General features: G+C 45.6%; 5 protein-coding genes across 6 annotated transcripts in view; 3 read left to right on the top strand and 2 right to left on the bottom strand.

Annotated features, from left to right (window-relative positions):
* Positions 1 to 24,192, bottom strand: part of LOC136543036 (uncharacterized) — an 84,773-nt gene that overhangs the window by 39,206 nt on the left and 21,375 nt on the right. The gene's annotated exons all lie outside the window — the stretch shown is intronic.
* On the bottom strand, positions 94 to 2,707 carry LOC136541281 (uncharacterized). 2 transcript variants are annotated; one of them, XR_010780325.1, is made up of 4 exons: positions 1,245 to 2,028; positions 913 to 1,125; positions 654 to 833; positions 94 to 362 (listed from the first exon to the last, which is right to left on the bottom strand). XR_010780325.1 is itself a non-coding variant. In XM_066533096.1 (4 exons), exons 1-4 carry the CDS (start codon positions 2,162 to 2,164, stop codon positions 225 to 227), a joined length of 600 nt encoding a protein of 199 aa, XP_066389193.1. In that variant the 5' UTR covers positions 2,165 to 2,707; the 3' UTR covers positions 94 to 224. The 2 variants fall into 2 exon arrangements, 1 of the variants encoding a protein (XP_066389193.1); XM_066533096.1 differs by lacking the exon at positions 1,245 to 2,028 and adding an exon at positions 2,096 to 2,707.
* On the top strand, positions 6,110 to 7,296 carry LOC136542865 (uncharacterized). Its single transcript, XM_066535507.1, has one exon. The coding sequence runs from the start codon at positions 6,187 to 6,189 to the stop codon at positions 7,294 to 7,296; it is 1,110 nt and encodes a 369-aa protein (XP_066391604.1). The 5' UTR covers positions 6,110 to 6,186.
* Positions 12,426 to 16,692, top strand: LOC136541282 (uncharacterized). Its single transcript, XM_066533097.1, has 2 exons — positions 12,426 to 13,478; positions 16,411 to 16,692. Exon 1 carries the CDS (start codon positions 12,521 to 12,523, stop codon positions 12,986 to 12,988), a length of 468 nt encoding a protein of 155 aa, XP_066389194.1. The 5' UTR covers positions 12,426 to 12,520; the 3' UTR covers positions 12,989 to 13,478; positions 16,411 to 16,692.
* Positions 20,725 to 22,369, top strand: LOC136541279 (putative disease resistance protein RGA3). The gene is made up of 2 exons (XM_066533095.1): positions 20,725 to 21,931; positions 22,021 to 22,369. Exons 1-2 carry the CDS (start codon positions 20,767 to 20,769, stop codon positions 22,107 to 22,109), a joined length of 1,254 nt encoding a protein of 417 aa, XP_066389192.1. The 5' UTR covers positions 20,725 to 20,766; the 3' UTR covers positions 22,110 to 22,369.

Raw genomic sequence — 24,192 nt, 5'->3', positions numbered from 1 at the left:
ACTAGGCAAAGTAACCAGAAGCTGAATTTTTTTTTGATTATTCCATTTGCGACACAAATATAAATCATATTCAAACACCACAAATATATCACATGAATCATAAATAAGAACCACATGTTCACATATATCACATGTTCATACCAAAAGTCCAAATGTGCCACAAGTTCACAAGTGCACAACCAAATTTCTTAACAAAGTTCACAACAAGCTGATCACGACGATTGTCAAGGGTGAAGAGGCCCGTGGTTTGATGCTCCAGGCGACCCTTCCACTTGATTCGGCTCAAGCTGTGGTGCCGGCGACGCTCCAATCTGTGAAGCCGGCGACCCTCCAATTTGATTCGATGCCACGCCCGATTGATGCTGAAAAAAATGAAAAGGATACCGTCAATAAAAAATTTCGGCAGAACCTCCCCTGCACGGAGAGGTTTCCAAACCCTGCAAGAAAACAAACGGCACGATGACCGTCAAGAACATACATATCAATACACCGCCACCAACACCACCACCACCCGAACACCACAACTGCCACCACCACACCACAACAACAACCGCCGTCACCACCAACACCATATTGTATGTTTGAGATTGCATATTTTTTCTAGTGTGCCCTATGTCAGGTTGGAACATAATAAGTAATATATTGGTACTCACAGGAGTAGCTGCTTGAGGAAGTGGCAAGACTAGGCTAGCTGGCATGGTCCGCCCCATAGCGGCGCCAAGAGTGGACACGAACCCCACCAGCTCCTCTATCCTCTGTCGTTGGGCCTCCCGCTCTTCCACCGCCCTCGCTTCCATCTCCTCGCGAAGCCTCCTTTCTTCTAGCAGTTGGGCCTACAACATTTGACCCCCAATGTTAAAGTAAGGCAAAGGTATGTAAAAATCAATAAGCAACGAATAAAATAGAAATTACCTGGAGTTCGTTGACAAGGTGCGAAGCAATCAGATATATATCTATATATTTCTGCAATTGCATTCCCACCAAGAAACAAATCTGTATGCTCCAATTGATTGTTCCATTCCAATTCATAACTTGGGCCTTACCAAACAGGAAGGAAATCCAAAAGATCAACATGACCTTCTGTCTCAACAAAATACACCAGTAGTGGACAAGATCCTTTCTAGCCTGCAACATAGAACCAATAAGGCAAATTAGTCAGTAAACTGTGAAAAAACAGAACAGCTAATCAAAGCAGTCATGCTACTCGAATTGAACATGAAAGAAAGGTTCGGTGCCAAGCTCACAGCTGGTCTCTAGAAGGATATGCAGGATTGGAATGTGAAGGCATGTCCAATTCAGAAGAGAGGAGTGTGGCATAACGTAACACGAGCTTTTCATCTAGTAATAAGCATGCACAAGGAAGAGGCTGTAGCCATAGACTTCTGTTGAACAAGAAGATTAGTAAATGGATTTCGTCAGTTGATCAATCAGGTTACTACAGGATGAACTGTTCCAGCATTCTGTCGACCATCAAGCGCGCGGTGGAGGACGAGAGGCTAGAAGCAAGTACAAAATACAGAGCAGAGTAAAACCCAAGGCTAATAGCCATTCCATTCTGAACAGATCATCCTGAAACAGCCATTCCATTCTGAACAGAGCCACACCCAAGGCTAACCACAAACTGTCTTGACGGATATCAATAGAAAACAAAATATACAGTTAAAATAGATGAGTGCTCAGGGAATTTTCAGCATATACAGTTAAAATTTGCCTAAAACCCATGCATATATATACATTAAAAAAACACTTTACAAACAAGCTTTTCTGAACAGGTGATCTAGACTCGAATAAGAAAAGCTACCACGGAGGCCTAAGAACCGGAAGAACGGCATTGCTTATGCCCAACAGATCACGATTAGTAGTTATATGAGCAAATCACGCTCCAACCTACCAATCAAATGTGAGCAGTTCACTGGTATAACCAAAGCAGTAGCACGCGCGATGGATCCATGTAATCACAGTACAGCTACTAACTGCTCGGGCAACGGCAATCCCATGCAATCGCACAAGCTCGTCTCCGCTGACTGCAGCGATGCGCGACCATTTGTTGCAGCGTCGAATCAGATGGGAAACGGGGTGAGTCGGGCACTGTTACCTTGCCGGAGCGCTTGAGGAGGGCGGAGTAGGCCTTGACGAACTCGTGAGGGTTGACATCCTTCACCATCCTCGCCGTAGATGCCGCCGCCGGCGGCGGCAGCTCCTCCACCACCGCGTCAAATGACCCACCAGCCGCCGCCTGCTGCTCCTTATCGTCGTCCAGGTGGAGGGGGGCCGAGCGCCGGATCTGGTGGAGGGGGCGCCGAGGTCGGAGAGGATGGTGAGGATGGGGCGGCGCCGTGGGAGCAGACGGACGGGCCGCGCCGAGGAGCGCTCCCAAACCCTAGCCGGCCCGGCAAGGACGGAGGTCGAGGTCGAGGTCCGAGACGGGGCAGCCGGCCGCGGGCGAGCGCTCCCAAACCCTAGCCGCCGTCGCGGCCTGGGGAACGGCGGTGGATGGGGTTCGCAGCACAGGAGAAGGTTTCGGACACCGCGCCGCGCTTGCAGTGGCCGCCGGCGATGGCGGCGGCGGCGGAGGCGGGTGTTCCGGGGCTGGGTTTGGTCGATTTGGGTTTAGCTCCTTTTTTCCCCCTTTCGATTTTGCTACGTTTCTCTCGCACAATTTGATGTCGGATTTTGGAGGGGAAGAGTGTGGAGGGAGAAGGGTGTCACGCTGTTGGTGCGGGGTTCGCTCGCGCGTGTGGACTGAGGTGGAGACAAGTGGAGCACGAGCGGCCGGTTTTCTCACTTGTCTGTTGCTCTTATAAAATTTACTGCCCTTACATTTTGGCTGGCCCGGTTAAGGCGCGTTTGTGAGACTTTCTTTTCAAATAAGGATTCTTTGCAGTTTTTTCTCTGAAAGACAATTAATCCACACCAAACAAAATCAATTTCAAAATAAAATTGCAAAATTTGAACCTTTAAAAATGGGAAAATTTTAAATTTTAAAAAATTAAAATCAAAACTACTAAAATAATTTTGAGACACCAAATGATCTCAAATGAAAAATTTGATAAACATCAAATTTGATTAACTTTACCGAGTGTCGATAACCCAACACTAGGCAAACACTATAAAAAATAAGTTTGCCTAGTGTCTTCCATGAGACACTAGGCAAAGAGGCCAGTTTGCCTAGTGTCTAGCTGGCACACTAGGCAAACTTATTTATTTTTTTCAATTTTGGTCTTCAAACTTTTTATCGAGCCTCCCTACATAAAATGAGACTACATGTTGAAAGTTGGCACAATTTTATAAAATTTTGCTATATTTCTTTAGTTTATTTAATTTCTTTGAATTTTTTCGACAAATGCAAATTTGAACTGCAAGTGTGTCGAATAATGGCAATTCATGAATGCAAAAATGATATTCATGTTAGTAAGTGTTAGTTGAGATGTTACAAGTTTCATAACAATGTGGAGATGTTAGGGTTTCTAAGCATCATACGTGACGATGTGCTCGAAATCTTTTTAAATTTTTATCATGGCACCCGCATGCGATATCTTGACTTGTCGACAAGTTTCATGAATTTTAGACTCCGTTTTCATTTAATAGAATTTAAAAACTATTTGCTCGCAAGTTCGTGGTCATGTCTCGACGTGAAGATGTGTGAAATTTTTGGTCTGTTTCTGGATACGGCCTCAACTAACACTTACTAACATGAATATCATTTTTGCATTCATGAATTGCCATTATTCATCACACTTGCTGTTCAAATTTGCATTTGTCGAAAAAATTCAAAGAAATTAAATAAACTAAAGAAATATAGCAAAATTTCATAAAATTGTGCCAACTTTCAACATGTTGATCAAGGTATAGTAGGAAAGCTACAGAAAAAAATTGGAAGTTAAAATCAAAAAAAGAAAAAAATATTTTGCCTAGTGTCTCTGTAAGACACTAGGTAAACTCCTAGTGTCGTCCGAAGGCACTAGGCAAAGTTCTAATTTTGCCGAGTGTTAACGGAAGACACTCGGCAAAATGGTAACGGCGGTTGCCCTCCGGCAGCCTTTGCCGAGTGTGATGGTATGCCTAGTATTGACACTAGGCAAAATGGTCATTTATCGAGTGGATTTCTTTGCCTAGCGTCGACACTCGGCAAATCGTTATTTTGCCTAGTGCCTTTGTTTTGCCGAGTGCTCCGGGGTCTAACACTCGGCAAACAAGCTCTTTGCCTAGTGTCCGACGATTGGCACTAGGCAAACCATTAAACACTAGGCAAATCTCGGTTTTCCAGTAGTGATTCTCCTTCAATCGTGCTTTAGCCTAAGCATCCTGTCACTTAACACTGCCATGAGTGATTTTTTTTTCATTGGCATTTGGGAGGCTACGAGCTGCAAGAGTTACAAGGACAAACAAAAAATTGTGCATGGTCAGATTAGATTCAGAAGGAAACCATTGTGTTGGGTAAACATAGTATAATTGTGCATATATAGCTTCAGGTTGCCAGTAAAATGCACTTCGTCTCTGAACAAAAAAGTCTAGAACCAATGCTACATGCCGACGCCCTCCGGCACAACTGGCTGCGAGGATGGGCAAGGGAAGCTCGGCGGCGTTGAGTCCTAATCACGCCGACGCCCTCCGCTCATGCCTCCCCGCTGCCAGCGGCGCCTGCTGCTGCCCGCCGGACGCCGCACCCGCAGCACCTCCCGCTCCTCTTGCATGCCTACTCCCACCTCGATCTGCTTCCCGTTCGGCCGTCCCGCGTGCGCGCGGTCGTCCACCACCACCACCATTCCGATGATGGAGCGAGCAGGCAGGAGCGGATGGTCGCAGGTAGCCGCGTGGAGCCGAAGCTGTGGGCCATGGAGCGCACGCGGTCGTCCCCGTCGTGGAAGCGGAGCGCAAAGAAGGACGGCCCGCACGACCGAGGGATGGGGTGGGGTGCTCGCGGCGGGGCCCGTGCGGCCGGTGTCGAGACCGGCCCGCGCATCTGCGGCGTGGAGCGGGGCGCTCGCGGCGGCGCCCGCGCTGTCGGCGTCCGGGACGGCCCACGCGGCTCCGCCGCAGCTCTCTCTTCTCCCTCTTCTCGCTCGTGGCCGGCAAGGGCCCAGCGGAGGCTCGAGATGGGGCAACTGCGGCGCCTACACTCTGCCCGCACGCTCGCCGGCGGCCGCGGTGGATGCGGTGCCCGCGCGCGCAGCAGCGTCCGGGGCGGAGCTAAGCTCGCCCACACGCCGGTAGCGGCGCCGGTCGTGTTGACCGGGGATGTCCCTAGCGCTGCGCTTTTCGAGCATCGTCAATTCGGCCGCGGCGGCGCTGAAGAGAAGAGAACGAGGCTGGTTTGGGTGGCTGACAAACAGGTCACACTATAGGGTAAAATGATCATTTTATTCGTCTGTTTGACACTGTTAGAGGTCAAAGTGGACGGAATGGCGTGGAAGGCAAGAAAGTTTAGCGTCATGGTATTAGGGTGTGTTCGAACTTTTTAGTAACCTGTAGACCAGGACTATCTTTCATAATGACACACAGGTAAAAGGTTCATCTATATAAGAGATAAGCCGCAAGCCACGTGCATTACGGTAGGCGTAGGCAAAGATTCTTGACCCCCCGTGCAACGCATGCGCATGCATCTAGTGTTGATAACAAGGTGAAGGATATAAGGTATAGATTGAGTCATTTGATCTGAGCCGTCGATTTCGGATGTATAACTCGATAAATAAAGAAAATCATTTGTTGATGGGCCTCCAAAACATTTGGTTGTCCAATATACAACTTTTTTTTTATTTGCAGGCACATGGAAGTTCAAACAAGATCGTGATCGTTCGCCAAACTTTGGAAGTGCAAGCCGCAAATCTTTCTCTAGTGGGCTCCATAGTCTAGTGTGAGACCAGCCCTGAAGAAGATGAGACAGGCCCAGTAACGATAAGGAAAGGGAGAGAATCCGGGCTTTCCTGCCCTCCGCCGACCGACCGACTCGGCTCGGACTCTCGGAGTCGGAGGCCTATCCGGTCTGCGCGTGGGCGTGGCGTACGCGGAACGCCGTCTCCCGTCTTCGACTCCGAGTAGGATTGATAACCAATGCATATAAACCACCACGCCTTGATCGAATTCATTCTATATAGCCCCGCTCGCTCCTTCGATCGATCGCCACCGCGCGCGCCGTGCAACTCGGAGCCGACGACGATCTCCTAGGCTCTTACTCCACTTCCAACCATGTCCCACGCCGGCCCGACGTCGCCGTCGCCGGCTGCGGCGTTGTACGTGCAGCCATCCGACGTAACTCTCGTGAAGGACTTCCTGCGGCCCTGGGTGACTTCGGGCGACACCAAGGTGGGCGGCGCCGGCGCGTTCGTGCACGCGGCGGACCTGTACTCCGCGGACCCCGAGGAGCTGGCGCGGAGATTCCAGCCGGCCGTCTCCATGGACGGCGACTGCACATGGTACTTCCTTAGTCCGCTGCGCACCAAGAGCCCTCGCGATCGGCGCAAGGTGCGCGCGGTCGCGGATGGCACGGGATGCTGGCACAGCGAGGCCGCGCCCAAGAATGTCGTTGACCACCTCGACGGCGGACGTCACATCGGGTACCGCCAGAGTTTTTCGTTCATGCGGAGGGGTGACGCTGGTGTGGACGTGCGAGCTGGCTGGATAATGGCCGAGTTCCACTTCCACCACCAGGGTCTCGGGAGGAAGGTTGAGGGCCTCGTGCTGTGTAAGATGTACCGGAGCCCGCGCAACCATGGTCCTTCGGTGGCGCCCGACGGTGACGACGCTGTGCGCTCCGGCGTGTCTCTGTCCGCGGAAACAACGTTTTATTGCCGGAAGAGCAATGCGATCGACGACGAGGACTCCAACGCCGTGACGGCAGGACGGCAACGGCATAGCAATAACTCGAACGGCACGGCCACTACCACAGCGATGACAGTGCCTCTTCTCACGGAGAAGGCGGCAGGCGACGACGAGGTCTCTGGCATGACCACGGGCGTGGCGCCCTGCCCGAAGAATAAGGCGGTGGTGGCGGATGACGACGACTTGTTGGAGTCGCCGCCTGCACACAAGAAGATGAGGGTGGCGGTGGCCAACGCCGAGAGCTCTGGCGCAGTGTTGGTGCTCAAGGAGACAACCGCGGGCACCCCAGCTGCGACGGCCCAGCTGCACTGCCCCCAGTGTGGGTTCCACCTCGCCGCTCTGCAGGCGCTCGTGACCCTAACCAAATCCAAGTCGGGTGTGCCCCGGGGAGATGCAGGAAATTCAGAGATCCCAAGGAGACAAAGAAGAACACCAACCCATGGGACACTAGAACAGAAGGTTCAGTTGAAAAACTAGGATAGCATATAGTTTGCCGAGGGTACATGTAATTGGATTCTGATGGTTTCAGAACAGAGTATGCATCTGTTTTGCAATTCTTCAAGAACTCATGGTGGCAAATGCAAAACACATGAACTTTTGAACTGTTTTAGTTATGTTTCTTGGATTCTAATATGAAAGCATGAAAGGTTGAGAAGAATGTACTGAGTTACATTACACATATTTGGCATTCTTAGTTCAGAGGTTTAGTTCATTCTGAACTACAGGTCTGTTGTGTTCAGGACATTAGCTAAAAGTTGGCCATCTTATTGTGCATTGCTAGAAACATAACTTGTATCAGATGTCAATGTTCAGGAGTTGGGCATCCATCTAGTGGCAATCTATGTCTCCATAATCTTTCAGAACATATTAGGTGCTCAGTCTATGCTCTGAAAATTGAAATAGCAGTGTTTGCTTCACTTGAATCTGGTAAGGTTGGACCGGCACGGGGCACCACCTGTCTGACAGGTGGGTCTGACTTGGGGGAAAAAGGACTCGGGCTTACGCCGTGCACAACTTTAGTTACAAGAATGCAAGCGTGTTACAATTAATAATTAAGAATTATTAATAATTTGACCGACAATTTTTAATTGTTGCAATACAAATTTTTTATTGTTGTATTTCCTCCATTTCAAATTATTAGACGTTTTGGCTTTTCTAGATTCATAATTTTTACTACGCACCAAGATATATATTATATCTAGATACATAACAAAAGCTATGGATCTAGAAATGTCAAAACATCTTATAATTTGTGACGGAGGAAGTACTTTTCAATCAGATTTACTATACAATAATGATAGGCTTATAACCATAAGTAATTATAATAAAAAATAAATGAATTGTGAAAATATAACTTAGGAGACTGTTGCATGTCAAGTTTTTGTCTTATAAACTGGACAGGATGCAATACTTGTTAGCTCATGGGCAACGGATAAATACGGTTGTGTCCTTAAAAGGAAAGTATATTGGTACATGTATAAGCAATGCAACAGATCCAGTCACTGAACAGATCGTTTCATTGGTGACGTTGGTTTTTTTATGATGTGGAGAAAAGAGAGAAAGATAAGAGGAGATCAGAGAAAGAAGTAGTTGTATCTCGAAGCAAAGGCCTCATAAGCTAAAATTTTGAACTATGAGACAACTTATGAATCATTGTACTACAAGTGGTGGTTGTTATGCAACTCATAACCTACTTTGTTCTATGCACAAATTAAAGATTCTAAATTACTAGGAGACAACATAAACGGCAATCTATTGTAGTAGTTGCTAAGTCGTCTCGATACTACGTGACTTCTACTATGATACATATGCTGAAGCATTTTGAATTCAGACCAAAGATAGGTTGCCATGTCAGATCTCCAAGGAACATCTTGAACCATTCAGAATTCTGCACAGCAACAGTAGAGGAAAATGAGTGCCCTGAATCATAGAGGAAACAGGAAATCAAGCGAATATACTTAGCAGAGGGAAGGTTGTGAAACAACAACATCAATTCATTTAGAAAATTCTATCAAGAAGTCTGACTTAAATGCTAAGAAATAACACAGTAAACACTCTCGAAATTCTACTGAAGCAGGCCAGATTTGTTTGTTCAGAAAAAGAAAGACATGGAATACATCAGATTTGATCTCAGGCTACAATCATGGGTGATTCACTCGATAAACTGACTAAATGACCTTGGAAACATACTCTTCTATATCACTCTGAACTTCCTAACTGAAACACATATATATACTAATTGCACTGGGTCTGCAAGATGCTGACAACAGTGTTGCTCAATTTAATGAATTGATCACTACATGCTCACTCAAATGCAGGAGAGCTGCAGCACTACATACTCACTGATGGTTGCTTACACCAGTATGATGAGAATATGTTACAGCTAAAAAAATATGTATAAATGAGATAAAATTCATATGGAAATTTGAGTTTGGATGACTTACTATTTCATATGATTCTTTTAAGGTATTCCGGATTTGTTTAAACAGTTATTTTACCTGAGAGGTTAGAGGAGCACCTCAAAGGAGCTCAAATACGATTTACTTTTTGTGTGTTGTGAACTGATTCAGCATTTCCACAACTTATTAAAAAGATAGCTAAAAAAAGTTCCTTAATTCACCCTGATGCTACAGGCTAATAAATTTGCTTGAAGATAAAATAAGAAGCCAGTGTAGGGCAATCTTCGGTGATCATACATGGATGGAGATTCTTTTTATTAACTAATCAAAACTGTTGAAGTGTGTTAGAATCATTAGCTTTTCAGAGACCACCTGTGCTAAATAATAAAATAGGATCCTAAACAATAGAAAACATGAAAGGAACGCGAACATGAAAATTTGAGAACATCTCATTCTTTTGTTATGTCTCCTACTGCTTCAGCAACCTGACAGCCTTCTGACCAAGTCACCACCTTATCATTGAGCTATAACTTGTTTGCTTGTAGTTAGAGCTGTTCACCGGAAGTTATCAAGCTACAATTGGATTAGAGGATCACTGCTACGAAAACATAATTATAGGGTTTAGGATCTGAAAAGTGAAGACATTTGTTGCTTCTGGCTCCAACCAGCATATATAAGGGGCAGGTCCAGCAAGTACCATTCGTACATTCTTACTATGTTACCAAACATTATTAATATCAAGCTCTAAGTACATGGCGCAGGCTGTGAGGACCAGACAGTGACAATGAAGCCAATACAGCATGGTGGCAGCTCAAACTCCCCAATTAAAATTTGTGTGGAAATTCTACATTAATGTTCATATAGACAAATTTGAGTAGCATATAGGTACTACCTACCATTAGCACAATATGGAAGTCAACTGGTGATACCAACTGGGACTGAGAAATCACATAAACTTGCATTGATAGTAATTGACTGACCAGTTAAAATATTTAGAATGAAGAATATTATTTTTTGATGAACATGGAGTGTGTGGACGATGGTGAGTTTTCTTGCTGGAAGCACTTATTATAAGGTTAGTTTTTCTTACAAATGCTGTGTTTTACTTGCTGAATTTATCCCCTTGCCTGTTAATTTGGTTTGTGATCCGGGTTCTGGTTTGTCATTGGGCCAGAATTTTATCTGTGTTCTTCGACATTCTATAATCTAAAAACTAGCTGCCGCAAAATTCAAAATTTGGAATATATGAAATAACACTAGTAATAGCAATATATGGTACTCGCCTACAAATATTCCAAATTCCGAAATCTACTGCTACCCTACTAGTACTAGCAAGTAGTAAGTAGCAACAACAATAACCTGGAGTGCAGAAGCAGGTGAATGGCAGCAAACCACGCAAGCCGAATTCAAATCAATGTGCTCGCGCACGCACTGGCTTCTGGCCTGGCCCATTCAAACTCGGTCCGCGGGCCAGACCTATCAGAGACACACCCTCCATCGAGTTGGTCCAACCAGACCAACTCTGATAAGGCCACAACTTTGCAACTCTGTTTTTTCGCTCATTGAACGGCACTGCTCCTGCTAAGTCGATCTAAGTGCTCGGTGCAGGAGCAATCGGTGATCTGGTGTAGTGTTCAAAATGGATGAACTAGCTGCTACGGCCTATGAGTACTAGTGATCAGAAAGTACCATCAAACTAATGGCAAAAATGACATCAACGAAACATTTGTCTATTAGGTTATGCATGACTATAAAATTGGAGCACAGAAGCAGATGAATGGCAGCAACCCACCAAAGATCCAGTGCCTCAAGTAGTCATGTTAACTCCATTCTCCTCGAGACAATGAATTTAGAATGGGTAACCATTAAGGTTTGGTGTACATGGATAATTGGATAGAGTATTGTTGCATACGCATGGTTCATAAGAATAACTAGTGTTTGTAAAAAATAAATAATGACAGGGCACGTGCCTATTTCAAATAAAATGAACCAGCGTGCTATCGGACAAATAAGTATGGGAATTAGCAAATGGAATACTTAGGATTTCTGTGGTCAGCATACTCTTCTATACAAAAACCAAAGAGAAAGATTCATGGTGGCAGCTTACCATCCCAAATAAATGTGGAGTTGGGGTTGGGGTTGGGGGAGGAACAAGGTTAAATTTCAGGGTTTGGATCCTTGTTCCACATGACTTTATCATCCTGAATTCCTCATCAGCAATCACTCCTAGTAGAAACCTTGAAATTGCATTTTTCTAGACAAAGACAAGGTACAAGCCCACAACACCCTCATAAACATGTTTCTTAACTACCATTCTACATTAATGTTCATATATACAAATAAGACTTTCATATTGTGCTAATAGTAAGTACCTATTGCTACTAAAAAAAGTAACCACCAGCTTAAACTTGGTTCTCACCACAGAGGCATCTGACAATCCCTACTGGCACTGGCACTGGATTGAGAAATCACATAAAACTTGCATTCATAGCAATTTACTGGCTGACTCAAATATCTAAAATGGGGCCTATTATTTTGAGATGAACCTGGTGGCTGGAGGTGATGGACGACAAATAGTTTTCTTGCTGCAAGCACTTATTACAAGATTGGTGTTTCTTACAAAGGATCTGTTTTAATTACCTGCTGAATTTATTCCATAACCTGCTAATTTGGTTTGTGATCCAGGTCCTGCGGTTTTCGATTGTGCCAGAATTTTATCTGTCGTCTTCTAACTGAAAAGCAGAACACTGCTCCTGCCTGCCATGTTCGAAATTCTAAACTATAATAGCAAATAGCAATAACAGCTGGTACAAAATTCGAAATTCGGTATATATGAAATCGCGCAAGCAATAAGCAATATCTGATACTCGTCTACAAATAATCTGAATTCTGAAATTTACTTGTAGCCTACTAATACTAGCAAGTAGCAACAGTAATAACCTGGAGTGCGGAAGCAGCTGAATGGCAGCGAGCAAACCACCCAAGCCGAACTACCGAAGTGGTTTTCAAGGTGCTCGCCCGACGCACTGGCTTCCGGCCGCCGTCGTAGGCGTGGTGGAGGACGCCGCGCGGCTGCTGGGGGCGGTGAGGGCAAGGGGAAGGTCGCCCCGACTCGCCGTGCTAATCCTCGGCCAAGCTGCTGAGGGCGCCAGACAATATGGGCCGGCCTGGCCCATTCTAACTCGGGCCAGGGGCCGGCCCTACCAGAACCAGACCACCGAAGCAAGCCGCTTTCGGCCATTCCCCAATCTCCATTCCCCGAACCAAACCCTAGCTCCACTTGACTCCGGTGACGCCGCGGAATGGCGGCGCCGGCGGCGGCGCTGATGGAGATGGACGAGCTCGTCGAAGAGTTCCTCCTCCGCCTCCCACCGGACGACCCCGCGAGCCTCGTCCGCGCCGCCCTCGTCTGCAAGCTGTGGCGCCGCATCCTCGCCGGCCGTGGCTTCCGCCGCCGGTTCCGCGACTTCCATCGAATGCCGGTTCCGGTTGTGGTACGTGCAGGACTCACACCACGGCCGCATCCTCAACGTCCATCCCTTGGATGGCAGCGAGATGGACGTCTGGGACCCCATCACGGGAGAGAAGCTGCAGCTGTGCTCTGCGCCTCCAGCTGGAACAGCTCCTGCGACCACATCGACTGCGACGGCAGGCACTTCCTCGTTGTTTTCATAAGCTCCTCCCCACATCATGGGGTATATAGTCTATGTCTACTCGTCGGAGGCTGGCTTCTGGGCGCTGACAGCCTCTGCTGCGCAGCACCCTGTTGACCCTTTCTATTTCGATCGAAATGAGCGCAGCACCCTTGCTGGAAGTGCACTACACTTCATGGTTGAGGTGAAAAGGAGGAAGACGAGAATCTGCAAGTACAATTTGGACACGCAAGAAATCAGCTGGATCAAACTACCACCTAGCTGCTCTTACCAGTACGTGGGGTGTCGAGTTCTGCTCACAAGTACACAATATGGTGGATTGGGATGTGCTAGATTGGAGAATTCAAGGCTCCACCTGTGGTCAATGGAGGTTGGTTCCGACGGACTTTTGGAATGGGCACAAACTAGAGTTGTTGAGCTCGAAACGATGCTCCCTTCTATTAACCCCCTTCTCTATGGCTACCTTTGTCGATGGAGTTGGAGGTCTTCCTCGTGACTACAGCTGATGGATTGTTCAGTATTGATCTAGATTCTGACCGAGCGACAAAGGTTTGTGAAGGCAGAGAAATCAACAATGTTGTTCCCTACGTGAGCTTCTGCAGCACAGGTACAACTTTGCTTACTTCCTTGTCAATTTTTTGTGAAATCATAAAAAAAAAATTAACAAATGAAATCATAAAAAGTTCACTTACTAAAATTTTAGTGGTATGCTTACTTTATGGTTTGCCAATATTCTACCTTAATGAGATGACGCGCAGTTCTCCTGCGCTGTTCGAGAAAAAAAAAGAACTTGCCAATATTAGAACTTATGTTTCAGTTAGTAACAATAAAAATATAAAACCAAACAGACCATTTTATGTTGGCTCATCAACATGATTTTGTGGAAATGGGATATCTGTATAACTGTGTTAATCCAGCCTAAATGTTTTGCTTATGGAGTCCTTGCATCCCATGTTTTAAAGGCGGCTAGGCGTCCAGGCGAGTGCTTGGTACGCCTGGACGCCTAGGCGACAAGGCGCCACTGTTTCCCAAGGCAAGCTGGGTACACCTGGATGCCTAGGCGTCGCCTAGGCAACGCCTTTAAAACCATGCTTGCATCTAGGGTCCATGCCAACATTTGGCTTGTTAGTTGGATCAAACAAATTTTATAAAATTGAGTAGCATGCTCGGAAATATTTTCATCTCCCTCAATATTCCCATTATCACTTTGCATTCAGAAAATGGTATTCTTTCTTTCTTTTTCCCATTATCCACCCTATGAAAGAACTCAGTATTATTATCTCCTTTAAGCAGCCAATTAGAGTTGGCTCTTCTGTGCCAATAACTTTCCTCTTCTTCAAAGAATTTATTTAACTCTCCTTGAATGAAATATTTTCTCTCCAGAGGTTGGCAGGTAAATTGCTTTCCTCTTCAAGATCTTCCAACTCCTCCAGCTCTTTTTGCAAAATATATCTGTACTTTCTGTTATGGCCTTCAATATTTTGCCCCCAACCCTTCAGAATCTTCTTAATCCTGTTTATATTGATACACCACCTCTCAACACTGTTTTTTGCTTTTACTTCTTTTTCCCAGATCGCAGCGATCTTGGGCATAAAGTCATGGTGTTTTAGCCAAGAGTTTTCAAAAGGCTTTGTAGTTTTTTTAGTCTCCTGCTCATTACTGTATATGAGCGGATTATGATCCGAGCTAAATCTAGGGATTTTCCTCATGTTACAAAAGGGGAAATCAGTTTTCCAATATTTCGACATAAGACTCTATCTAATTTCTCAAGAGTTGGTTCAGATCTGTTAATGCTCCAAGTGAATTTGCCTCCATTCAGGTTCAGGTTCATCTCTCTGAGCTCATATGTGTTAATAATAAGATTGAACAACTCAGAATATCAATTATTCCCAAACTTTTTGTTTCTGTAATCACTAAATATTAGAATATTAAAGTCACCACACATAAGTAGGGGGTACTTGGTTTTTACACACATGTTTGCCAGTTCATAAAGGAACTGATCTTTTAGCTCATCCTGGGCAGGGCCATAAACATTGGTTAGGTACCAGTTTTTTGTAACTTTTTATCAAAAACATTCACAATTATCACAAAATCCCCACCTTCAAAGTTCTCCAGGTCAAAACCCTCACATCTTGTACCACTCAACATCCCGCCAGATTTCCATCTAGCAGCAATCCAATGCCACAAAAAATTCTTTGCAAATCTAACTCTATAAAAAAATTCTCAAAGTAATTCTTATTCATAGTTTCTTGGATGGCAACACAATCTGCTGAATAATCCCAAATAAGGTCTTTAAGAAAGACACTCGTCCCTTTCTTAGAGACACCCCTACAATTCCAAATAATCCCTTTCATTTATGTAGTTTTTTTATTGGTCTTCTATCCCTGAGATTGAACCTAGGGCGAACCTTGGATTCTTCTCCTTCAGAGTCTGGAGTTCCAACAGCAGGTTGGGTTTCCTGGTCTCTGACTTGGCATCTTTTATTATTAGCCTTTCTAGCACTTTTTCCTTTCTTCTTCTTCGTAGTAGACTTTATAACTGAACAGACCTCTTCCTCAGACTCCTCAGTCTGCCAACTCATTAAATTCAAACTAATCAAGGGAGGAATTTCCTCCTGCACTTCAGGTGCAGCATTTTCTAGGCTACCAGGTTTGTTCAAAGCATTTTTTCAGCAAGATTTATTAAATCAGTAGAAGCTAGAACTGCAAAGGAGTTCTCAGATGAGATGGAATTACCTTCAGTACTTGTATGCTCTCTATGACAGCTAGCTTTTTCTTCACTTGTCCTCCAGAGTCTTCCTTGTCCTTGATTCTGAACTTTGTCTCGCTTGTTGCCAATCCTCTGCATTTATGATAGACTTGACCATCTGCAGTCCACTATTGCCTTTACCCGGCTGAACCATTTTTGTGTTGTCCCTTATCTCCACTTCCTGGCATTTCCTTTCTTTCCTATTCATTTCTTCTGAGTATGTGTATTCAGTTTCCTTGGCCTTTTCCTTCTGTGAGAAGTTCTCTTGACTAGATATGTCATCTATGGGGCCTCTTGACTGCTTTTTGGAGGGCTTAACGATATGGCTCTATTCTTAGACATTTCTTCCTCTTTTTCTTCAATGATAGTGGAAATTTCTTTGGTTTTAACTGAATCATCCTGGCCACAAGTGCTCTGTCCAAACAGAGAAAGTACTACTTGAGTTTTTTGGTCATGGCAGTTTTTGCTTCAATAGCTGCCAATGGATCAAACTTTGATTTGAAGAGACTGGACCCATATTCATTGATTACAGTGAAAGAATTCTCATCAAAGCTCATGTGACTGAGTTTTCTGATTTCCACCTTTTCAAAATTCCCAAACACTAGATTTTCACTTCCTGGCTTGATGTTTAAATCTATGTTCTATAAGTGATTTTGTTTAAGTGTGATTGACAAGGGTGATCACTGGATAATACATTAGGTGCTGTTATTGGTTCCTGTGGTTCATTGGTAACCAATTTTCATTGAGGCAGACCAAATCCTCAATTACCTGATGTAATTCTAATTTTGCAGCACTGGGTACGGCCTTTATAGGGAAGGAACCAAGTGTTGGTGTATGAAGTCATGAAGAACTCATTTCTTGTGGTAGAATGAAGTGTCTAGTGATCATCCTAAACAGCATGTGTGGTTTTGTGGTGGGAGAGCTATTTTGCAGTTCGTGATTTTGCTGCTGTTTTTCCCCTGATGGCCTTGATGTTTCTGGATTCTTGTGTAAGGAATGGGTAGCAGTAAAGCTACTAGCTTGGTAGCTGGTATGAAGCTTACGTGGACTTGTCTGTAAGATGTTGTCCTGAGCAACATCCTACTCTATGTGCTTCAGAACTTGAGCTTTTGTTGGGTGATTGCTGGTGACCATTTGAAATGGCACTAGCAATTGCAATAACCTCGAGTGCAGAAGAAGCTGCTGGATGGCATGGCAGCAAGGGGTCTGGCTTTTGGGTGGGCCTCCGTGTCCCGTCGTCGAAGGCGCAATCTGGGCCGGCCTGGCCCATTCGAACTCGGGCCATGAGCCTGATATAGCACTAGCAGAGACAGACACCCTCCCTCGAGTTGGTCGAACCAGACAACGGAAGTGAGCCGGTCCTGCAATAATGGAAATTGGGCCTCCAGCCAAGCCAATCCAAACCCTAGCTAGCTCCACTCGACTCCTGTCCCGCGATGAGGCAGAATGGTAGTGGCGGTGGCGGCGCTGGTGGAGATGGACGAGCTCGTCGGCACGTTCCTCCTTCGCCTCCCATCGGACGACCCCACAGGCCTCGTTCGCGCCGCCCTCGTCTGCAAGCTCTGCCGCCGGTTCTGTGAGTGGAGAAACCCTAGGCTCCGCTTGCTAACCCTGTGTTTAGTGTGGGCGGCTTTGAATCTTCGTTGGTGGCGATGGAGTCAGTGGAGGGTCTGATGAGGCGCTTGCAGCTCTCGGCAGAGGAAAGGAAGTTGGCCAAGATCAGAGGTTTTTTTGGCGAGTAAGGAACATGGAGAAACGGTGCATGCGGTAAGAAAAATCCTACCAAATAAAAGTACTCATCCGGAAACACTAGAAGAGGCGCTATGGTGGATCTGGTGTCCGAGGAAGGGGCCGGGACGGAGTGCAAAGATTTGGGGGAAAACCACTTCATTCCACTTTATGTTTTGCCAGGAGTCGGGGAAATGTGGCTCTGAAGGATGGACCTTGGATGCTGTCCAAGGAATTGTTGGTGCTGGCGGATTTCGATGGGTCCAGGGCATTGGATGATGAGATTGAGTTCTCATTCATCCCAATTTGGATCAGGGTTAAAAAGTTACCCATGGGTATAACGAATAAGGCAACAACGACGGGCCTTTCATAACAAGTTACAGACGGCTACTGCTTTGATAAAAAGGGGGTGGCATGATAGTCCGCTTTGCTGCCTCTGCAAGAAGCCGGAAACTATTAATCACATATTATTTGAATGTGTGTTTGCCCAGTACATTTCGTGCTGTGTTCGGGACGCGTTAGGCTTATCTGGCTTCCCTACATCTATTGGAGATATGATTTCTCAGTGGATGCCAAGGAGGCTGGGGATTCGTTAGAAACTATGTTTTGCTTTTTTTGCAGGTTTGGCTTGGGCGATATGGAAGAATAGAAACAAAATGGAGATCGAAAAGAGTTATCAATGTAATCCCGATGAAGTGATTTATGTGGCTGCCAATTATTTCATGTAGACCTGGGTAGAGCTTCACAGGGAGAACGACAAAGTCAATTAGGTGAAGGAGACGACTCAGTGCTTAATTGAACGATGGGCAAGAAGGAGCAATTCTCTGGTGTATGCACGGATATCATAGTCATGTAATGTTCGGCTTGCTGTGTATCTAATGTCTAAGGGCCTATTTGGTAGAGATTTTGGCACAACTTCACAAAGCTGTTTTGCCACCTCTCAATCAAACAGTCTTCACCCACTCAGCTTCACCCCTGAATCTTTGGATATCCGGTTGCGACAAGAGGAGAGAGAGAGAGAGACAGAGAGAGAGAGAGAGAGAGAGAGAGAGAGAGGAGAAGCTAAAAAATGTAGCTTCATCCGACCTCTTCTGATGCGGCGGGTCCCAGCATTTCCATGGGCGAAGTTGCCTTCCAGGCTAGCGTGGTGGTGGAGCTTGACATGGGAGCAGTGGCTGGTGCGGGGGCGGGCCTCGACGAGGGAGCAGATGCTGGCACGGGGGCGGCGGGGACGAGGGTGGCGGTGGCTCGTCGAAACGAGAGCGGAGGACGGCGCGGTGGCGGACGTACAGCGGTGCAGGAACAGAGCCTGTTGCATTGGATGATCCTGGCATGGAACCAGTGGCCGGCGCGGGAGGCAGACATCGATGTAGTGGCAGATCTAGGCGTCGGAGCCGATGCCAGCGCGGGGGCGTCGGGGACAAGGGTGCGGCTCGCCGAGATGGGAGCGGAGGCTGGCGCCGGGGCAGGGACAAGGGAAGGGCTAGGGGTGGGTCACCGGGACGAAGCGAGATCTGGTGTGGCCATGTGGTGCACGCATGCGGCAGGGACCGGGTGAGCGGATAAGAGAAGGGAAATATAGAGGAGAAAAGGATAAAAAAGGAAAAATAAAAAAAAACAGGTGTATTATTGACACTTCAAATATTTTGGTAGCAAGAGATGCTGTTTTACCAAACGACTCACCAAAACCGCTTCAGCTCTAACAACAAAGCTGATTTGAGCTGCACCAAACAGGCCCTAAAGCATTGTTTAAAGTTGAGCTGTGTTTGGTATAGCTCTCGCAACTGCTTCTGCTCCGGCTTCACCCCTCCACCAACCAAACAGGACAAGTCAAACAACTTCGCCTGACTTCGCCTGACTTCGCCCATGATTTGCGCTGAGAGAGAGCAAAAAATACTGGCTTTGCCCCGCATATCCATCTAGACGCAGGGGGTGTACCCAAGATGCCCCTTCGTGTGGGGGACACACCAGGCTAGATGCATGAACAGGGTCGAGGCGGATGGTGGTGCCGGGACGGAGGTGGATAGGGAGGACGGCAATTGCGTGGCACCACGAAGATGAAGATGGCAAGGGTGCGGCGCGAGTGGCTCCGAGGGAGAAGTCGTTGGCAACAGGCAGGAGAGATGGACTGCAGCATGGGTTCAGGGCGGGAGAGGCGGACGGTGGCACTAGGCGGGGCACAAGCTCGCGCAGCGGGCAAGGCGCCTTTGACGCGGCGAGGTGTGTCGGTGGGATGGCTTCGTGGGGTCAAGGCGAAGGCATCGAGCGAGCGAGCGGCTATGAGATAAGGAAGATAGATAAACAAGAGAAGAGAAGAAAAAAAATGAGTGGAAATAAAGTCCCGTGTGTGCAGAGGTGTGGGATAAAGTATAGAGAGTAGAAAAGAAAAGAGAAATATGAAAAAATAAGAAATAAAACAAAAAAGGAAAAAAAAGAGAAGGACACTAGTCATTTTACTCTTTTCAACAGCTAGACGAAGCTGTTTTACTAAATGTTTTTCAAAATAGTTTTAGCTCCGCCAAAGAATCTGCTCTACTACAGAAGTCAAAGCTGGAGCTATTTTCGCTACAGCTGAAGTTAAACAGGCCCTATGTCTCCATGGGTTTGGAGGGTGTGCTTTTCTATTTTGAACTGGTATCCCCATTGTGTAAGAACATGTTAAGTTATTGGCTTTCTTAATCTTCTTTAAAAAAAAGTTTTCGCTCATAAAAGGAGACTGATTACAGAAAAACAATAGATGGCACTCATGATCATAAAAACAATAGATGGCGCTCATAAAAGGAGGCTGAGCATGGCGTGCGTGGACCGTCGACGGGTCCGACGAATGGTGCATAGTGTGACTCCAATACAATCTGTAACGGTGGAATATGGCAAAGTCCAGTCCCCCAAAAGCGACGCAAGTTTACAGGTGTAAGTTGATGCCATTTGCCACACGTCAAGGCAAGAATGCCAAGCTGCACTACTTGTCCATGTCAAGCTGACCATCCGCCTCTGCCTGAGAAGACTGAACGAAGGCCGCATCCATTCTCGTCTCTTCATGGTTTTTGGTCTCCCGTATTGACGGTGAGATTAACTTGCAAGCGCTAAAAAAATATAATTCAAGATTCTAGATGAGTTAAAGTTTCGTACCGAATTTTGTAGAAAAATTATCAATATTTGTGCCTCCATTTAAGTTTACTATAAAAATATATTTCATAATAAATCTAATGATATTTACTCTGTATCATAAATGTTAGTAATTTTTTTTAGATTTCGTCATACCTAAAATTATTTGACTCTTCCGGAGGTGAGAATTGCATTTTTTTTTTGAACGGAGAGACTATATATCTAGGGCCCTGTATCTAGTCCGTTCTATAACTAACACTCGTATTCTTTCCTCGGCCTCTTGTGTTGTCTTCCTAGGAAGAGTGTCTGCAATAATGGATATTCTCCTTTCTGCAGTCCTTGGTGAGCTCACCACTAGGTCCATAAATTTCTTTGTCAGCAAATTTTCCGAGCAGTCGCCGCTGGACGTGGAGGATCGCCTCTGCAGGTTACTGCTCCGGGCACAAGTCATCGTCGACGAGGCCATGGGGCGGCGCGTCACAAACCAAGCTATGCTTCTACAGATGGAATTGCTGAGAGACGCCATGCAGCGAGGTTATTACAGGCTCGACACTGTCAGGTCCCAATGTCATGAGCAAGAAACAAATGATGATAAGGTTGTCAGACACTCTTTGTCTTTCTCCACGGTATGTTATCTAAAAGGTCTGTGTTTCTCCAGCAGAAACAAACTGGTTATTGAACAGCTGCATGGTACACTTGATGATTTGATCTCCGTGATCCATGACCTTGAAGAGTTTGTTGTGTTCTTGACAACCTACCCTCGCTTGTACTGCCAGCCTTATAGCATGCATCTTGAGCTGGCGAACTGCATGTTTGGCCGCCAAATGGAAGCAGGACTTGTTCTCGACTTCTTGTTGCGCCCACAAGTTCTTGGTGCTGAGTTGGATGTCATGCCGATTGTTGGACCAGCGCATGTAGGCAAAAGCACCCTTGTCACTCATGTTTGCAATGTTGAACGGGTACGTGCACATTTCTTAGAAATTATGTCCTTCCACATCCAAGGTTTTAAAGATGGTGAGCTAGCGTCTTTCAGAGATGAATGTGAACTGAAACATAAAAACTGTACGTCTGAATCGAATTTGGATGGAAGATCGCTAGTCGTTATTGAGTTAATTGGGGATTTAAGTGAAGATGCATGGTGTAGGTTTTATTCTGCTTCTAAACTGTATGTGCCAAGAGGTAGTAAAATCATAGTTACAAGCCGGTTTGACAATATTGTAAAGTTTGGAACAACAAGGGCTCTAACTCTGAATTATCTCTCCCATGAGGCGTACTGGTATTTCTTCAAGACCCTTACGTTCGGAAGCATGGATCCTAAGTCGCACCCAAGGCTCACGCACCTGGCCATGGAGATAGCTAGGTCGCAGAGAAGGTGCCACATTGGTGCAAACATGATTGCTCATCTTTTGAGGGATAACTTCAACGCCCGCTTTTGGTCTAACGTTCTCGCTTTTGTGAGGGGGTCTCGTTCCAGATCCGGTAAGCATCCATTTGACCTTCTAAAGCAAAACAGACCTGCATTTCTTGGGAGAATGTCCACATCATCTAAAGATTTGGTGGTTTATCAGCGGTGTCAACGCTCTTCAGAACAGGATGTTCCCAAAATAAAATTCCAAGATGTACTATGTGGAAATGTGAAGCCTCATGGGAAATTTGAGGTCCTAGCATGGAGTTCTGTAATACCGCCGTACTATAGCTACGTTGATACTTGTGAGATTCTAGGACTAAAAACTAGATCTATGAAGAGAAAGCGTTCGGTGAAAAATCAAGTTACAACCTGTTAGAGTTTATTAACTATGAGTCTCATGTAGCAAGGTATCTTCCTGAGTATGTGTTTTCGTTATTAGGGTGTCATATAGGTTACGATTCTGAAACTTCACTGGTGCCTCGTCATGTGCAAGTGTTTAGCTTTGACAGAATATATATTGTATATATGACCATAGAACTTTTTATGATAAATAGCGAATTGTTTCGTGTTGGTTTTACTACAGAGATAACGAATTGCTTGCCTTCGATTCTCAGGCCTGTGATAAGTATTGAATTGCCTCTTGTTGGTTTCGCTATAGACATAACAAAAGATTCAATCACTCTATGCTTGGAGTAGAGAAAGAGTTGTTCGTGCTAGAACAGCAGTTTCATAATTCAGATTAGTTTATGATATGCCCGCTAGCTCTGTTTCCAAGTGTGCAGTGGATTTGTTGGATTCAAGAGTGTGATGTTGTTGCCTAACTTGGTTTTCATAATCCAACAGCAAGTGTTAAATTCAAGGTTTTAAATAGCCGGCTAAGCCATTTAGCTTTCTATGTCCGAAAATAGGCTATACCCGGCTATAGCGGGCTATAGCGGCAGCTAAGAGCCAACTTATACATAGAAAACCTTAGCTAAATCCTTCTCAAACAGCTATAGCAGGAGATTTAAAACCTTGGTTAAATTAGAGTAACTGAAAGGCATGCATAATTTCTGCGACAGGCAACATACTAAAAGATACTCGCTCCGTCTCAAAAAGAATGCAATTTCCACTAGTAAAACCATTTTATACCAAAAATTACTAACATTTATGATACCGAATAAATATCATTACATTGATTATGCAATATTACTAGCCATATGAAATCCCCAAGAGTTGCTACTATCCCAACGCAGTGTTTTTTAAAAAAATTAAAAGGGATTCAGAATTGTTACGTTGGAGCAAGTATTAATCAGTGACGTTTACTGACAAGTCGATGGACTTTGCCAACCGTACGCCATGTGTGGAATCTGTCAACTGTAAACCTTTAAAATGAAGAGATGACAGCAGAGAAGTCAGTCGCTGAACGAAAGCGACGGACTGTTGTATTCGGTGAGAACGCCCATGCCGGAAGAACCAGTGAAGATCACCTCACTACAGCCTTGTTTTTGGCTACACTCGTATACACTTTAATCCATATGCATTGGGGTTGTTCAGGTGGTAATTAATTTCCACCCCAACATATTTGGATTGATGTGGATATGAGTGCAGCCTGGATGGCCGCAAAGCATAATAAGATGTGATCCCAAGATAGAGCGTGGGTGCTTTGCCGTAGAGGATTGGAGAGATTGATCAGGCCCTGATAGAAAGCTGGCGGCCAGTGGCGGAAGCGCTGGCTGCCTGGAGGATGAGATGACCATTGTGCACAACTGACTCGGCAATTTCTCCCTTATTACAATGTTCATAATTATTTCTCGAACAAATGGATTCTCCACAAACTTGACTACTCATCTGAGCACGGCATGCATGGGCTATCGATGAGCCGGATGAATGGTCCTAGTGTGGCTGGAAGACAAAATGTAGGGGTGGAATGGTCATGCCCAGTCCCCAAGAGCAACGGAAGTTGCTGCCATTTTGCACACGTCGAGGCAGAAATTCTAAGCTGCAAGTAGTCGATGTCTCTGACCATTCATGCTGAGAAGACTTGTTGACAACTAAATTTGCACTTTGATAGTAGGAGAATGATTTTGCGGTGTTAATTGACTAGATTATTAAAGTGTGTTGAGGCTGGAATGCACCATCACACGAGCATACTGTGGTGCACCTGCAGAGGGTGCAGCGCCCTACTGAACTTATCAGCACGGCTTATCAGCCATTTCTACAGTGTTTTTCTCACGACAAATTAGTGAACAATACTCACAACAAATCGGTGAACAGTACAGCCTAGCTTTTCAGCGAAGCCAACAGTCGTCCATCAGTCAGTAACTGGCATAACCTTATTAGCTTGTTTGTG

Source organism: Miscanthus floridulus, chromosome 3 (assembly GCF_019320115.1).
Source record: "Miscanthus floridulus cultivar M001 chromosome 3, ASM1932011v1, whole genome shotgun sequence".
NCBI lineage: Eukaryota > Viridiplantae > Streptophyta > Magnoliopsida > Poales > Poaceae > Miscanthus > Miscanthus floridulus.
The sequence above is the reverse complement of the archived record's forward strand: the minus strand, read 5'-3'. Positions and strand labels throughout refer to the sequence as shown.

Bases quoted from the DNA above. Each gene is read 5' to 3' on its own strand.
- LOC136541281 (XM_066533096.1), bottom strand. From the start codon at position 2,164: ATGGTGAAGGATGTCAACCCTCACGAGTTCGTCAAGGCCTACTCCGCC. The intron at 1,126-2,095 runs GTAACAGTGCCC...TCTATGTTGCAG, and splicing joins TCCTCAAGCGCTCCGGCAAG to GCTAGAAAGGATCTTGTCCA. The intron at 834-912 runs GTAATTTCTATT...CAAATGTTGTAG, and splicing joins ACCTTGTCAACGAACTCCAG to GCCCAACTGCTAGAAGAAAG.
- LOC136542865 (XM_066535507.1), top strand. From the start codon at position 6,187: ATGTCCCACGCCGGCCCGACGTCGCCGTCGCCGGCTGCGGCGTTGTAC.
- LOC136541282 (XM_066533097.1), top strand. From the start codon at position 12,521: ATGGCGGCGCCGGCGGCGGCGCTGATGGAGATGGACGAGCTCGTCGAA.
- LOC136541279 (XM_066533095.1), top strand. From the start codon at position 20,767: ATGGATATTCTCCTTTCTGCAGTCCTTGGTGAGCTCACCACTAGGTCC. The intron at 21,932-22,020 runs GTAAGCATCCAT...GTGGTTTATCAG, and splicing joins GGGGTCTCGTTCCAGATCCG to CGGTGTCAACGCTCTTCAGA.